The 16,129-nt window shown below is 51.7% G+C and overlaps 1 protein-coding gene across 1 annotated transcript; it reads left to right on the forward strand.

Annotated features, from left to right (window-relative positions):
• Positions 1-11,890: 11,890 nt before the first annotated feature.
• LOC104670520 (complement C3-like) lies at positions 11,891-15,036 on the forward strand. The gene is made up of 6 exons (XM_030935387.1): positions 11,891-12,001; positions 12,504-12,593; positions 13,808-13,894; positions 13,983-14,072; positions 14,194-14,329; positions 14,815-15,036. The coding sequence occupies exons 1-6, from the start codon at positions 11,941-11,943 to the stop codon at positions 14,945-14,947; spliced, it is 597 nt and encodes a 198-aa protein (XP_030791247.1). The 5' UTR covers positions 11,891-11,940; the 3' UTR covers positions 14,948-15,036.
• Positions 15,037-16,129: the final 1,093 nt, after the last annotated feature.

Consider the following 16,129-nt stretch of genomic DNA (forward strand, 5'->3'; position numbering starts at 1 on the left):
TTCTACTAAAACTACAAAACTGAGCTGAGCCCGGTGGTGTGTGCCTGTAATCCCAGCTACTGGGGAGGCTGACACAGGTGACACAGGAGAATCGCTTGAACCCCGGAGATGGAGGTTTCAGTGAGGCAAGATCACGCCGCTGCACTCCAGCCTGGGTGACTGAGTGAGACTCCGTCTCAACAACAACAACAACAACAAAGACAACAACAATAACAACAAAAACAAACACTCTCCCTCCCTCTGCCTTCTTCATCCTGACAACGACTTATCCAGGGACATCCACTTAACAACGCGTGACTTTAGATGAGTTGTTTCCCTTCTTTTCTTTTTTCGTAGAGATGGAGTCTCACTGATTTGCCCAGCATGTCGTTCGTTTTCATTTAGTTATTGTGTAGTATTGTATGTGGGTTAGTTTATGTGTTGTGTTTGTGGGTATTTTTTTTTGAGACGGAAAGAAGTACTCGTCTGTCGCCCAGGCTGTGGAGGGCAGTGGCCGGGATCTCAGCCACTGCAAGCTCGGCCTCCGGTTGGTTTACGCCCATTTCCTGCCTCAGCTTCCCGAGTAACTGGGACTCTACAGGCACCCGCCACCTTGCCGGCGTAGTTTTTTTTGTATTTGTTTTAGTAGAGACGGGGTTTGTTTACCGTGTTAGCGGCAGGTCTGTTCACATCTCGGACACCTCTGTGACCACCCGTCTCAGCCCCAAAAGGTGCGGGATTACATTCGGCTTGAGCCACCGCGCCCGGCCTATTTTCCCCCGGAGTTCTATTTGTTATTTTTATTGTTTATTTTGTATTATTTTTATTTTGAGGAAGAGTTCACTCTGCCCCACAGGTGCGTATCCAGGTCACTACAACTGTCCCTTCTCCTGGTTCAAAGTGATTCTCCTGCCTTCACCTCCCACAGCATATAGGGCGGATGAGGTAAGAGTCCGCTATGACAACCACCAAATAGCCCGGCGGTTAAGTTATTTTGTATTTGTTCTTAGTAGAGATGGGGTTTTCACCTACTTGCCCAGGCTGGTCTCAACTCCTGACCTCAGAGGTGATCCACCCACCTCGGGCCTCCGAAAGTGCTGGGAGTACAGGTTGTGGAGTCACGTCACCCGGCCCTTTCTTCTAAAACTTTGGAATCTCTAGATTCCATTAAAGAGCGGACCATGGATCTTTTCTAACATAACCTCAATGCTAGGAGTCTAGGAGTAGTCTTTGGTTTGCATAGTGATGCTCAGGAAATGGTATGGAATAGACGAAACGCAATATATACCGGGCACGGTGGCCTCAGCCTTAATCCACGCATCGTTGGAGGCTGAGGTCACAGTAGGGTCAGGAGTCGGTGGACCATCCTGGTCACCACGGTGAAGTGAATGGACCCCGTCTCTACTAAAACACAAAAAACTAGCCGGGCAAGGTGGCGGGCGACGGTAGTCCCAGCTACCGGGGGGGGCTCGAGGCAGCAGAATGGCATATATAATAACCCGGAAGGCGGCAGCTTGCAGTGAGCGAGATCGCGGTCGCACTGCCGACTCCAGCCTGGGCGACAGAGCGAGACTACCGTTCTAAACAAAAAAAAAAAAAAAAAGAATCAATACATTGACAGTATAGCCACATTTCTATCGCTTATGATATCTTGGGGTGGGGAGGGAGAGGAAGAGAGCAGGGACAATGAACGCTTAGCGCTCATCTAACCGGGAAGAAGGTTGGACTCTGTCGTGTACTCTGGCCTTAGCCTCACTTAGGACATACCTGTTGCCTGACCGCTGGTTGGTAGCATTGTGTGATCAATGTGGCAAGAGCAAAGGGCAGGGAGCTTCTTGGGGGGCGAGTGAGAGCGTGGAGGGATGGGAACGCCTGGAGGATGGAAGCAGACGGGTAAAGTGAAGAGGAAGAGGTCAGAGCTTCAAGGGCCACCACCGTGGTCTGAGTGTTGGAATGGGGCGGGGAGGTAGGGGAATGTGGATCAGCACCACAGACAGCACTCGAGAAACCATCGGCCGGCGTGTCAGCACCACGGACAGCCCCCCACACTCCCGCGTTGGACTAGTCGCGTCAGCATCTCGGCTAGCGACTCTGGCCCTCACCTCCCGGGGGTCCCCGTCATCTGGGTGGAGCCGAAGCCTCCTCCCGCTCCCGCTTCTCTAGTTGCCACTTGGCGATGGCGTGCGTCTCATTGTACCGGCCCAGCTCCAGCTTCTGCATGAGCGCATAGGCTGTGGCCCCAATGGTGTACAGGGAGCGAGGGGTTCTGTTATTCCCGACGCCAGTGGGTTTTGTCTAGAAACAGGGACGTCCGCCTTGTCACCCAGAGCTGGGTCTACCCACCGTAACCTGCCCTCTCCTTGTGTCATCTGGCCCAGTTTTCTCATCTGCCATCTTATTGATCACCTACTTTATTTTTATTTTTGTAGAGATGGAGGAGTGGGGGTGGGGGAGTTCTCATTATGTTGTCGATGTTGGTTTTGAACTCCTGGCTCAAGCCATTCTCTCACCTCGATCTCCCAAAGTGTTGGGATTAATAGGCCGTGAGCGTGACACCGTGCGCTCCTAGTCCTGATAGGGGTGATGCGACCTCGGGTGCGTGGGTTGCGGGGGGTGTGAACTCTTTGCTGAAAAACGGACATCCAATTTCAGAACAGACGTTCTGTAGGATAGATGGGATCTATTTTCCGATGGGGAAATTGAGTTTCAAAAAAAAGTTCCCGGCCGGGCGCGGTGGCTCAAGCCTGTAATCCACAGCACTTTGGGAGGCCGAACGGGCGGATCACTGAGGTCAGGAGATCGAGACATCATGGCTAAAACGGTGGGGGGGGGGGGGGGGGGGTGAAACCCCGGTCTCTACTAAAAAAATACAAAAAAACTAGCGGCGATGCCGATGTTGGGATGCGGTGAAGCGGCGCCCTGTAGTCACCAGCTAGCTCGGTGAGGTGAGGCAGCAGAATGCTGAGTGACCCGCGGGGTGGGGGCCACAACAACCCCCGGGGGTGGCGGAGCCTTGCAAGTGGCTGAGATTGCCGGGGGGGGCGCAAGAATCACTCTCAGCCCGGGCGAGCAAGCGAGACCCATCTCAAAAAAAAAAAAAAAAAAAAAGAAAAAAAAAAAAAAAAAAAAAAAGTTCCTGGCTGGGCAGCAAGTGGCTTACAACCTGTGTAATACTCAGAACTTTGGGAGGGACGCAAGGCAGCAGACACCTGAGCGAGTCGGAGACCAGTCTGTGGCCAACATGGGTGTAACGCCCGTTTCTACTAAAATTACAAAAAAATTAGCCAGGCTGGCTGGTGGGTCCTGTAAATCCCAGCTACTCAGGAGGCCTGAGGCAGGAGAATCGCTCAAACCTGGGAGGCAGATGTTGCAGTGAGCCGAGATCTCACCACTTCACTCTAGCCTGGGTGAACAGAGCCACGATCTGTTTCAAAAAAAAGAAAAAGAAAAATCCGAATGCCGGTGTTCACCCTGTTAATACCAGCATGTTTGGGAGGCTGAGGGGGGGTGGTGAGGTGGGGGGGGCATATCATGAGGTCATGAGGTTCGTAGACCAGCCTGGCCAGATATGGTGAAACCCATGGTAACTAAAAAATACAAAAAGTAGCCGGACATGGTGTGACGTGCCTGCATCCCAGTTCTCCGGAGGCTGAGGCAGAAGAATCACTGGGGGTGGGCGGCCAGTGGGTAGGGCGGAGGTGGCAGTGAGGGAGCTGGAGATCTCTACTATACGCGCAGCCTGGGCGACAGAGCAAAACTCCGTCTCAAAAAAAAAAAAAAAAAAGAAGTCCATGTCAGGGCCAGAGGTGATGCTCATGCCTGTAATCCCAGTTACTTGGTGGGGGACAAAGACAGGCAGATTCACCTGAGGTCAGGATTCGAGACCTAGGCCTGGCAACATGGCAACCCTGCCTCTACTAAACTAACAAAACTAGCCAAAGCATTGTGTTGGTGCGGCCTGTAGTCCCAGCTACTCAGGAAGCGGCGATGAGGGAGAGGAGGATCTCTGAACCCAGGAGGCAATGAGGTTGCAGTGTAGACCGAGATTTCGCCACTGCACTGTCAGCGCGGTGCAACCAGAGCTAGACTCCATCCCAAAAAAAAAAAAAAAATTAGGCCGGGGAATTGGTGTTTTCACTTATTCCCCAGAAGAAGGCAGAGGGAGGGAGAGTGTTTGTTTTTGTTGTTATTGTTGTTGTCTTTGTTGTTGTTGTTGTTGTTGAGACGGAGTCTCACTCAGTCACCCAGGCTGGAGTGCAGCGGCGTGATCTTGCCTCACTGAAACCTCCATCTCCGGGGTTCAAGCGATTCTCCTGTGTCACCTGTGTCAGCCTCCCCAGTAGCTGGGATTACAGGCACACACCACCGGGCTCAGCTCAGTTTTGTAGTTTTAGTAGAAATGGGGTTTCACCATGGTGGCCAGGCTGGTCTCGAAATCCTAGCCTCATGTGATCTGCCCGCCTTGGCCTCCCAAATTGCCGGGATTACAGGCATGAGCCACCACGCCCAGCTGAGGAAGAGTGTTTCTGACATAGGGAACAGCATAGAGTGGAGACCCGGAGCCACTCAGGCACAGGAATGGTCAGAAGGGAGAACAGCAAATAAAGCAGGCTATTAGGAGGCTTGAAGGCTGGCAGAGCTCAGCAGAAGGCTGGGAGGCCATGGCAAGAATTAGGACTTGATCCTATAGGCGATAAGATTTGATCTTATAGGCAATGAGATTTGAGTGATTGGCTGTAATTTTTTTCTTTCCTTTTCTTTTTCTTTTTTTCCCTTTTTTTGTTATTTTTTGTTTTTTAGAGACAGTGTCCTACTCTGTTGCCCAGGCTGGAGTGCAGTGGCACAGTCTTAGCTCACTGCAGGCTCTGCTTCCTGGGGTCAAGTGATTCTCCTGCCTCCGCCTCCCGAGTAGCTGAGATTACAGGCACCTGCCACCACCCTCAGCTAATTTTTGTATTTTTTAATAAAGACAGGGTTTCACCATGTTGGCCAGGCTGCTTGAACTCCTGACCTCAGATGGTCCACCTGCCTCGGCCTCCCAAAGTGCTAGGATTTCAGGCATGAGCCACTGCACCCAGCCCATTATGCATCAATTTTAAAAGGCAAAGACAAATAAAGACAGGTGCAGAGGTGCCAGTGAGAAGGGGCTCATGGGAGCTCCGCGCACAGAGAAAGTTGGAAATGCTCCAAAGAGAACAGATTCCAGGGATGCACATTAGGACACAGCCTGAGCTGAGGCGTGCAGATAATCTGAGGTCAGGAGTTCAAGACCAGCCTGGCCAACATGGTGAAACCCCATCTCTACTAAAAATATCAAAATTAGTTGGGCATGACAGCACAAGCCTGTAGTCCCAACTACTCAGAAGGCTGAGGAAGGAGAATCACTTGAACCCAGGAGACAGAAGTTGCAGTGAACCGGGATCATGCCACTGCACTCCAGCCTGGGCAACAAAGCGAGTCTCTGTCTCAAAAAAAAAAAAAAGACACAGCCTTAGGCTGGACTTGGTGGCTCACGCTTGTAATCCTAACACTCTGGGAGTCCAAGGTGGGTGGATCACTTGAGGTCAGGAGTTCAAGACCAGCATGGGCAACATAGTTAGATCCTGTCACTACAAAAAAATACAAAAAAAAAAAAATTAGCTAGGTGTGGTGGCACACACCTGTAGTCCTAACTACTTTGGAGGCTAAGACAGGAGGATCGCTTAAGACCAGGAGGCAGAGGCGCACCGAGGTGAGCCGAGATCGCACCACTACACTCCAGCCTGGGCTACAGACTGAGACCTGGTCTCAAAAACAAACAAACAAACAAACAAAACAGGCTGAATGAGCAGTTCCAGTTGATCTATGATAGTGTAGACACCACAAATGATCTCTGAAGAGGGAAAAACAAAACCATCTGCGTGGAGAGAGATGGAAAATGAATCACCAGGTCCCAGGTTAGGCAATAACCGAGGCCCTGGTGAGTGTTCAGGCCTCACATCCCCCTACACTTGACCCTCACTTTGCTGCTTCCTCCATCCTTAAATCTTCCTCTTTGTTCTCTTCAGTTCCTTGCCCGGGATGACCTAGAGATCAAAGCCAGGGGCAACAGGAGAGGCACCATCTCGGTAGGTTTTGTATTCAACTGTATTAGTCTGTTCAGGCTGCTACAGCAAAATAGACTGGGTGGCTTATAAACAACAGAAATTGGCCCAGCATGGTGGCTCATGCCTGCAATCCCAGCATTTTGAGAGGCCCAGGCGGGAGAATCGCTTGAGTCCAGGAGTTCAAGATGCACTGGGGCAACAGAGTGAGACTGTCTCTACAAAAAATTGAAAAATTAGCTGGGCGTGGTGGCACATGTCTATAGTCACAGCTACTCAAGAGGCTGAGGTGGGAGGATTGCTTGAGCCCAGGAGGTGGAAGTTGCAGTGAGTCGTGATCAAGACTTTGCATTCTCCCCTAAATGACAGAGTAAGAGTCTATCTCAAAGGAAGGAAGAGAAAGAGAAGAAAGAAAAGAAAGGAAAGAAAGAAAGCAAGAAAGAATGGCCAGGTGCAGTGGCTTGGCTGGGCACGGTGGCTCACGCCTGTAATCCCAGCAGTTTGTGAGGCCGAAGGGGGAGGATCACCTAAGGTCAGGAGTTCGAGACTAGCCTAGTCAATGTGGTGAAACCTTGTCTCTACAAAAAATATGAAAGTTAACCAAGCATGGTAGCGGGCACCTGTAGTCCCAGTTACTCAGGAGGCTGAGGCAGGAGAATCACTTGAACACAGGAGGCAGAGGTTGAAATGAGCCAAGATTGAGCCGTTGCACCCCAGTCTGGGTGACCAGAGCAAAACTCTGTCAGAAAGAAAGAAGAAAGAAAAGAAAGAGAGAGAGAGGAGGAGGAGGAGGAGAAAGGAAGAAAGGAAGGAAGGAAGGAAGGAAGGAAGGAAGGAAGGAAGGAAGGAAGGAAGGAAGGAAGGAAAGAGAGAGAGAGAGAGAAAGAGAGAGAGAGGGAGGGAGGAAGAAAGACAAGTAAGAAAGGAGAAAGAGAGAGGGAGAAATTTATCACTCACAGTTCTGGAAGATGGGAAGTCCAAGATCAAGGCAAGGTAACACTCTCTCTTTCAGGCTGGGCGCGGTGGCTCACGCCTGTAATCTCATCACTTTGGGAGGCCAAGGCGGGTGGATCACAAGATCAGGAGATAGAAACCATCCTGGCTAACAGGGTGAAACCCCGTCTCTACTAAAAATACAAAAAATTAGCTGAGCGTGGCGGTGTGCACCTGTATTCCCAGCTGCTGGGGAGACTGAGGCAGGGGAATGGCATGAACCTGGGAGGCAGAGCTTGCACTGAGCTGAGATTGCACCACTGCACTCCAGCCTGGGCGACAGAGCAAGGCTCTGTGTCAAAATAAATAAATAAATAGTAATATATTATACTAATATTATTATTTATTTATAACCTAAATAAATAAATATAGGCCAGTCGTTGTGATTCATGCCTGCAACCCCAGCACTTTGGGAGGCTGAGTGCTGGGATGACATCCATGATTTTTTTTTTTTTTTTTTTTTTTTTTTTTGAGATGGAGTCTCGCTCTGTTGCCAGGCTGGAGTGCAGTGGCGTGATCTTGGCTCACTGCAACCTCTGCCTCCCAGGTTCAAGTGATTCTCTTGCCTCAGCTTCCTGAGTAGCTGGGACTACAGGTGCATAGCAGCACGCCCGGCAAATTTTTGTATTTTTAGTAGAGATGGGGTTTCATCTTATTGGCCAGGCTGGTCTCAAACTCCTGACCTGAAGTAATCTAACCGCCTTGGCCTCCCAAAGTGCTGGGATTATAGGCATGAGCCACCATGCCCGGTCTGACATCCATGACATCTTCCAGCCCCGTGACATATGCCTGGGGCTGTAATCCCAGCAGTTTGGGACATATGACAGCTCTTTTGTTCACCAAAAGGTAGTCTGGTGTCATGTTCCAGACAGTGGAGTCATGGTTGAATCTCTGCCTTTGTTATGTGCCTTTGTTATATGACCCTGAGCAAGTCATGCCTTTCTTCAAGCCTCTGTGAATGGGTTAAAATTAAATAAAATTCAAAATTCAGTTTCTCCATCAAACTAGCCACATTTCAAGTGTTCAGTAGCCACATGTGGCTAACGGCTGCCACACTGGACAATGCCAAATGGGACCATTTCTGTTATTGCATAAAGTTCTTTTACACAGAGCTGGTCTAGACTCCAGACACTGCTCTGGCCACTGCACCTAGGAATTGATGGGGTCGGGGGAGGGGGGCGATCTTGCAGTAAATTCCCCACATGGCCAGAGACTTGGGAAGTCAAGGATTGGGGTGCAGAGGAAAGGCAGTGGGTGGGGAAGGGCTCTGACAGTCCCCTTTCCTGGCCCGGCAGATTCTGACCATGTACCACAAGTCCTCAGAGTCCTGGGAGGACAACTGCAACCTGTACCACCTGAATGCAACTCTCCACAGTGTCTTAGAAGGTAAGCCTGGTGTGGCTACAGGAGGAGCTTTACAGGGTAGAGTTTTAGGAGAAGAAGTTGGAAAGGTGATGGGGGAAGATGGTGTAGGGACTTGTTAGCCACAGTGAGGACTTTGGCTTTTGTTCTGAGTAAGGTGGGGCATGGAAGGTTCCAAACAGAGGAGGGACGTGACCTAGCACAGGTTTGCACAGGCTCCCTCTGATCTGACCACTCTAGAAGGTAAGGGTGGGAGCCAGGTTACCAGGAAGGATGTGACTGCATTGGTCCTGCAGGAGATGATGGAGGCCGAGCCAGATTAGGGACTCTAGAGACTATCAGATATTAGCGGGCCAGGCACAGTGGCTCATGCCTGCTATCTAACACTTTGGGAGGCTGAGGCAGGAGGATCGCTTGAGCTCAGGAATTCAAGACCAGCCCGGGTAGCATAGTGAGACCCCATCTCTACAAAAAATTGGTTGGGCATGGTGATGCATGCCTGTGGTTCCAGCTACTCAGGAAGTTGAGGTGGGAGGATCACTTGAGCCCAGGAGGTGGAGGCTGCAGTGAACCATGATTGCGCCATTATACTCTAGCCTGGGCAACAGAGTGAGACCCTCTTTCAAAAGAAAAATATCAGAGAAATAGTTGGATTCCACAGTTCCCAGCCTGGGGCACCAAGAAGGAGAGAGGACTATTGGGAGTTCACTGTAGGAGTAAGAAAAACAACCCTCACCAGTTCCATGAATTTTAGGGACTAAACATTGCCAAGGTTTTGGTTGTTGCTTGATTTCTTAATAATAATAACAATAATAGTAATAGTTACAAAGCACAGGCCGGGCGCGGTGGCTCAAGCCTGTAATCCCAGCACTTTGGGAGGCCGAGACGGGCAGATCACGAGGTCAGGAGTTCGAGACCATCCTGGCAAACACGGTGAAACCTCGTCTCTACTAAAAAATACAAAAACTAGCCGGGCGAGGTGGTGGCGCCTGTAGTCCCAGCTACTCGGGAGGCTGAGGCAGGAGAATGGCGTGAACCCGGGAGGCGGAGCTTGCAGTGAGCTGAGATCCGGCCACTGCACTCCAGCCTGGGTGACAGAGTGAGACTCCGTCTCAAAAAAAAAAAAAAAAAAAATAGTTACAAAGCACCGATCAGGCACCATGCTGAGGGCTTTACTTATATTAACTTACTTAATCCTCACCACAACCCTATTGGGTTGGGAACATTATGATCCCCCCTTATGGATGAGTAAACCAAAGCACAGAGAAGTTAAGCAACTTGCTCAAAGTCACACAGCAGAGGCAGGATTTGAATCCAAGAAGCTGGCTCCAGAGACTGTGCACTTGATCACTGTGCTCCCCAGCCTCTAAACTGCTGCCTTCTCTCTGCAGAAAATAAAAAGGGAGATGAGACCTTTCGGCTCAGGATGGAAACAAGGTCAGGGCACCAGGATCTTGAACTGGGCGGGAGGAAGCTCTCGCTTTCTGCTATCCAGATTCCTTAGCGGCCTTCCTTGTGTACTGAGTGGACAGTGGGAACCAGCCAAGCTTACCTCTCCATGTCTGTCCCCCATTCTGTCCCTGCCTCCTGCCATGTCTGCATGTCCTCAGATGACAGGCTCTACCTCAGATGACAGGCTCTACCTCAGCTGACATGCTCCGTGACTCAGATGCCCAGAGCTGGCTCCAAGCCCTGAAGCTGTCCCCGTGGTTCTCATTTGCTCCAGACACCCCAGCTCCCACCCCAGTCCTGCCCTGTCCATACCTCCCTTGCCCAAGTTTGCTTCAGATAGAAACATTAGTGGGCACCTACTCTGTGACAGGCCCTGTTCTTGGAGCTAGGGACCCAGCTATGAGCAAGGCAGCCTCTCCCTGCCTGGCGAAGCCCACAGTCTATCAGGAGAGACAGACAATCATCAAATTATCATACAGAACCAATATTAAATGGCAAATGTGATTTCATGTGGCAAAGGAGAGGTTTACAGAGCCATGGGAGGCAAATCAGAGAATGATCTGGGCCTGGCGTGGTGGCTCATGCCTATAATCCCAGCACTTTGGGAAGCTGAGAGGATCACTTGACCCCAGGAGTTTGAGGCCAGCCAGGGCAACACAGAAAGACTTCATCTCTTAAAAATAAATAAATAAATAAATAAATAAATAATAAAAATTTAAAAATTAGCTAGGAGTGGGGGTGCATGTCTATAGTCTCAGCTACTCATGAGCCTGAGACAGGAGAATCACTTGAGCCCAGGAAGCTGAGGCTACAGTGAGCCAGGATTGAACCACTGTGCTCCAGCCTGGGTGACCCTGTCTCAAAAAAAAAGAATGATCTGGTGTGTGGGGTGTAGGTTGGGGAAGGCTTCCCAGAGGGAAGATACATCCCAGAGGGAGTGATACATCAGCTGAGATGGAAAACATGAGAGGTGTTTCAGGCGAAGAGGCAGGGGCGAAGATTCCAGGCTGAGTGAAAAGCATGTGCAAAGGCCCGATGGCAGGAGAGGGAACAAGGCTAACGGTGATCAAATGGAGGCTGAGGTGGGAGGATGTGACGTGGAAGGGTGTCAGGATTGAGGCAAGGCATTTGGTAATTGAAGCAAGGAGGCGAGGTAGTCAGATTTCTGCTTGCTAAAGATCTGTGTTGTGAGTGGCAAAGGGGATATGGGGAGACCTGGGAGGAGGCTACTGCACTAGTCCAAGCCAGAGACAATAGCAGTCGGGGGGATGGAGAGAGAGACGGGAGGACAGTGGGGGAAGACTGGGGCTGTGAACTTCCAGGTTCCAGAACAATCGAGAGGCCACAATGACCATCATGGAGGTCTCCCTGCTCACTGGCTTCTACCCCAACCAGGATGACCTCAAACAGGTAACGCAGACCCCACCTACAGGTTTCCTCAGCAACTTTCCCCATACTTCCCACATGGGTGCAGGGCAGTGTCTATTCAAATCAAGGCTCCTGGGTTAATGCCCCATCGTCGCTTCTGGATGACTCCCTGCATGGCCTCAACCAAATCTTTTCCCTGCTTGGGACTCAGTTTCCTCTACCGTGAGGTTGACTGGACAAAGGCTGGAGCTCTAGGGCTAGGGGCCTTGGAAATGTCAGCCACCCTCCAGTCTCCACTCTCTGCCCCAGCTCACGAGTGATGTGGAGAGGTACGCCTTTCAGTACGAAACCAAGACAAGTACCAGTGACAGCACCGTTGTCCTCTACCTGGAAAAGGTGAGAGGGGCTGGGTGCCCTCCGCCAGAGATGTGTGGGCACCCCGGGGGCTGGAGAACCCAAGGTCAGTCCCCTGGGTGGGTTTTGCAGAGAGCCAGGCCCTCTGAGGTCAGCTCCTCTGGTTGTGATTCCTGTGGTCAAGGTCACATGGTCTGTGGTCATGGCCAATGCCAACAGCCAAGGCCTCGTAGTCAGTGCCACAAGGTCAGTGCCCCACAGTCAGTGGCCCTGGTCGGCTCAGACAGGACTCTGTTCTCTCCAGCTCTCCCATGAGAAAAACACGGTGCTGGGCTTTCGGGTTCACAGGATGCTGCAGGCGGAGTTCCTGCAGGCCGCCCTGGTCACTATCTACGACTACTACGAGCCTTGTAAGGAGGGGTCCCGTGCATGGGGATGAGGCCTGCAAAAGACAGGGCCAGGTGCCAGGCGATGAGAGACTGGGAATTACCAAAAGGGGGCTGGGTCTGGGTGGACATAAGGGGCGTGGTCTTATTGGAGTGACCTTCGTGGGTGGGAACAGGAAGGAGATGGGGCAAAGTTGAAAGGGGACTGGGCGTGGCCTGCTGGGAATTGGTGGGGAAGGGGCAGGCTCTTTTGAGTGGGCGTGGCCTGTCGACAGAGGTGGCTGGCCAGGGCCCTTCAACGTGAGGTTTGCAGTGGGCAGGGCCAGGAAGAGGGGAAGGTCTGGGAGGACCTGGAAGGCACAGCCCAGTGACAAGGAGAGGCAGGAGGGAGCCTGGACTTTGGAGGATGGGGAAGACAAGACCAGGGCCCAGAGCAGGTGAAGACTAGGCCAGGTAGGCACTGAACCCCCAGGAACACTGGCCAAGACAATGCACCCCACTCAACCCCTGCACCCTCCATCCACAGCCCAGAGGTGCAGCACTTTCTACAACCTGCCTACAGAGCAATCTTCCCTGCGAAAGATCTGCCACAAAGACGTCTGCAGATGTGCAGAGGGTGAGATGTGCCGAGGGTGAGCCCCATGCCGCCAGGCTGGGGCTGCCAGGTTGTGGGGGGTGGATCCAGGAGCCTCCTCCTGGATGTAGTCTGGCCTAAGTTTAGACAGAAAGAGAAAGAGACAGAGGCAAAGAGAGACAGAAAGAAGGCACAGAGAGACAAAGCTTGTCACACACACACACTCGCACTGCCAAGGATCAAATGACATTGAGACAGAGAGAAAGACACAAAGCGACAAAGACAGGAGAAATAGACAAGAAAGTGACCAAAAAGAGAGACAGACGCTGGGCATGGTGGCTTATGCCTGTAATCCCAGCACTTTGGGAGGAGGATGGCTTGAGGCCAGGAGTTCCAGATCAGCCTGGGCAACAGAGTGAGACCCCATCTCTACAAAAAAATAAAAAAAAAAAAAAATTAACCAGGAGTGGTGGTAAGTACCTGTAGCCCCAGCTACTTGGGCGGCTGAGGCAGGAGAATCACTTGAACCCAGGAGTTGGAGGCTGTAGTGAGCTATGCTTATGCCACTGCACTCCGGCCACGGTGATACAACAAGACCTTCTCTCAAAAATAAACTTTAAAAAGCCGGGCTCAGTGGTTTACACCTGTAATCCCAGCATTTTGGGAGCCAAGGTGGGTGGATCACTTGAGGTCAGGAGTTCAAGACCGGCCTGGTCAACATGGTGAAATTCCATCTCTACTGAAAATACAAAACTTAGCTAAGCATGTTGGTGCATGCCTGTAGTCCCAGTTACTTGGGAGACCGAGGTACGAGAATTGCTTGAACCTGGGAGGTGGAGGCTGCAGTGAGCTGAGATCATACCACTGCAATCCAGCCTGGGCAACACAGCGAGACTCTGTCTCAAAAAAATAAATAAATAAATAGGCCAAGTATGATGGCTCACACCTGTTGTCCCAACACTTTGGGAGGCCAAGGTGAGAGGATTGCTTCGGCCTAGGAATTTGAGACCAGCCGGGGCAACATAGTGAGACTTCATGTCTTAAAAAATAATAATAATAATGAGAGAGAGAAGGAAAAGAAAGGAAGGAGGAAGGAAAAAGAAAAAGAAAGAGAGACAGAGAGAGAGCCCCACAGACTAGAAGGGCCAGATCCAGAGACCCAGGCCTGGGGGCTGAAGGGAGGGAGGGTGGGGGCTTAATAGGAGGAAGTCCCCTGTCCCAGTGCAGCCAGTGCAGCCGCTCACCTGACCCTGCAGGACAGTGCCCATCCCTGCAGAAGCCCAGTGTCCAATTGAGGCAGGAGGAGCTCCAGACAACAGCATGTGAGGCAGGCGTGGATTTTGGTGAGTGTGGGGAGCCGCAGGGGACAGGCAGAGCCCACTTGCAGGCCGAATGCCAACACGACACCCTTCTGCCCTCCCCCTTCCCCAGTGTACAAGACAAAGCTGGAATCTGTGGAGGTCTCTGCCTCCAACTCTTATGTCTATTACAACATGCAGCTGGAAGACATCATTAAGAGTGGTATGTTCCAGGTGACAAAGGAAGAATCTCAGTGTGGGGTCACCCTGTGGGCCTACCCTGGGGTTCCCATTGTGTGGGAGGGTCAGACCTTGTACGCGCGCACACACTGGGTTTTCTCCAGATACAGATCCTGCCACACCCCTTGCCATGAAGAAATTTGTCTCCCATGCCACCTGCCACGACTCCCTTGGGTTGCAAGAACAGGAATCGTACCTTATCATGGGCCAGACGTCAGACCTGTGGAGAATCAAATCTGAGTGCGTGAGGGGCTCCACCTGTCCTAGGAACTCAAGCCTGGGCCCTCTTCCTTACCCTCAACCCAGCCCTCAGTTCCACAATTTTTGCTGGAGGTTCCAAGTGATTCTCCAGCCTCAGCCTCCCAAGTAGTAGCTGGGATTACAGGCATGCGCCACCACGCCTGGCTAGTTTTGGTATTTTTAGTACAGACGGTGTTTCATCATGTTGGCCAGGCTGGTCTCGAACTCCTGGCCTCAAGTGATCCGCCCACCTTGGCCTCCCAAAATCCTGGGGTTACAGCCATGAGCCACCGCACCCCACCAGGGAAGCATTTACTAATTCCCAGTGATTTGGACTAAGAGGGTTGAAGACCAGAGAAGGCCTTCGGGCGGGGACACTACAAGCTAAGGCTCTGGCAGGCTGTCAGACAGGGCAAGGCAGGGAGGTTCCCATGTCCCCAGGGCCACCAGGCCCTCCTCACCTTCTTGCTTCTTGTAACCCACAGGTACAGCTATGTTCTGGGCAGGGAGACGTTCCTCATGCTTTGGCCAGCAGATGGAGATGCCAGCAAGAAAGAATTGCGGAAGCAACTGGAGGAATTTTCGGAATATATGCGCACCCATGGCTGCGAGTCCTGAGCCTCCTCTGCTTTCAGGGAGGTGTCACCAGGCAGCTCTGGGCCACTGGGTTTAACCCCAAGTAAAGAGCACAGGATATCACACCCAAACCCTAGACACTTGTCCCTGTTGCACCTTTCACCAGGGGACCTGCACAACCTGCTCTGGCATGACGTGGACCTGTCTCCTCCTTCCTCCCCCGCTACTTGGGTGGCTGATGGGGGAGGATCACTTGAGCCCAGGAGTTGGAGGCTGTAGTGAGCTATGCTCACTACATTTGGCTCCATTCTGACCACACTGGCCTCCCTTGCATCCTTCCAGTATCCACCTCCGCAGGGAGATGATTTCCAGCTCCGGGCTTTTGCACCCACCATTCCTCTCCCAGGTGCACCCCTCCCCCTACAGTCGGCTTGGCTTGAATCATTCCCTTGTCTGGGCTCTGTTTAAATGTCACCTCTGGCATGGTGGCTCATGCCTGTAATCCCAGCACTTTGGGGGGCCGAGGTGGGAGGATGTGAAATGGGTGTTTTCCCTGCTCCACAATGTCAGCTCCTTAAAGTCGGGGTTGTATCTGTCTTATTCACTGTGGTATTCCCTGTTTTTACAGCAGGAGCTGGAACTCAGTAGGTGCTCAGGAAATGAGTGTTGACTCAGTGAATAGACGGATGGATGAATGAGCAGTGAATAAATGGATGGCTGAGTTTGGTGCCCACATTCTGAGCTTGGCCCTAATGGTTCACTTGCTGTGTAACTTCAAGCAACTCACAGTGATGGAAGCTTTGTTTTTGTTTTGTTTTGTTTTGTTTTTTGAGATAGAGTCTCGCTCTATCGCCCAGGCTGGAGTGCAGTGGTGCGATCTCAGCTTGTTGCAACCTCTGCCTCCCGGGTTCAAGCAATTTTCCTGCCTCAGCCTCCTGAGTAGCTGGGACTACAGGCGCCCGCCACCACACCCGGCTAATTTTTTGTATTTTTGGTAGAGACGTGGTTTCACCGTGTTAGCCAGGATGGTCTCGATCTCCTGACCTTGTGATCCATCCGCCTCGGCCTCCGAAAGTGCTAGGATTACAGGTGTGAGCCACTCCTCCTGCCCTATGATGGAAACTTTGATGGGGAAGCCCAGGCAGTTTAGGAGCCCAGAGGAGATGCAGGGAGGGTAACTGAGTTTCATCAGTGTGGGTTGGGGCAGGAGTGGGGGTTTCTGCC

Source organism: Rhinopithecus roxellana, chromosome 8, assembly GCF_007565055.1.
Source record: "Rhinopithecus roxellana isolate Shanxi Qingling chromosome 8, ASM756505v1, whole genome shotgun sequence".
Lineage (NCBI taxonomy): Eukaryota > Metazoa > Chordata > Mammalia > Primates > Cercopithecidae > Rhinopithecus > Rhinopithecus roxellana.

Bases quoted from the DNA above. Each gene is read 5' to 3' on its own strand.
- LOC104670520 (XM_030935387.1), top strand. From the start codon at position 11,941: ATGCTGCAGGCGGAGTTCCTGCAGGCCGCCCTGGTCACTATCTACGAC. The intron at 13,895-13,982 runs GTGAGTGTGGGG...CCCCTTCCCCAG, and splicing joins TGAGGCAGGCGTGGATTTTG to TGTACAAGACAAAGCTGGAA. The intron at 14,330-14,814 runs GTGCGTGAGGGG...TGTAACCCACAG, and splicing joins CTGTGGAGAATCAAATCTGA to GTACAGCTATGTTCTGGGCA.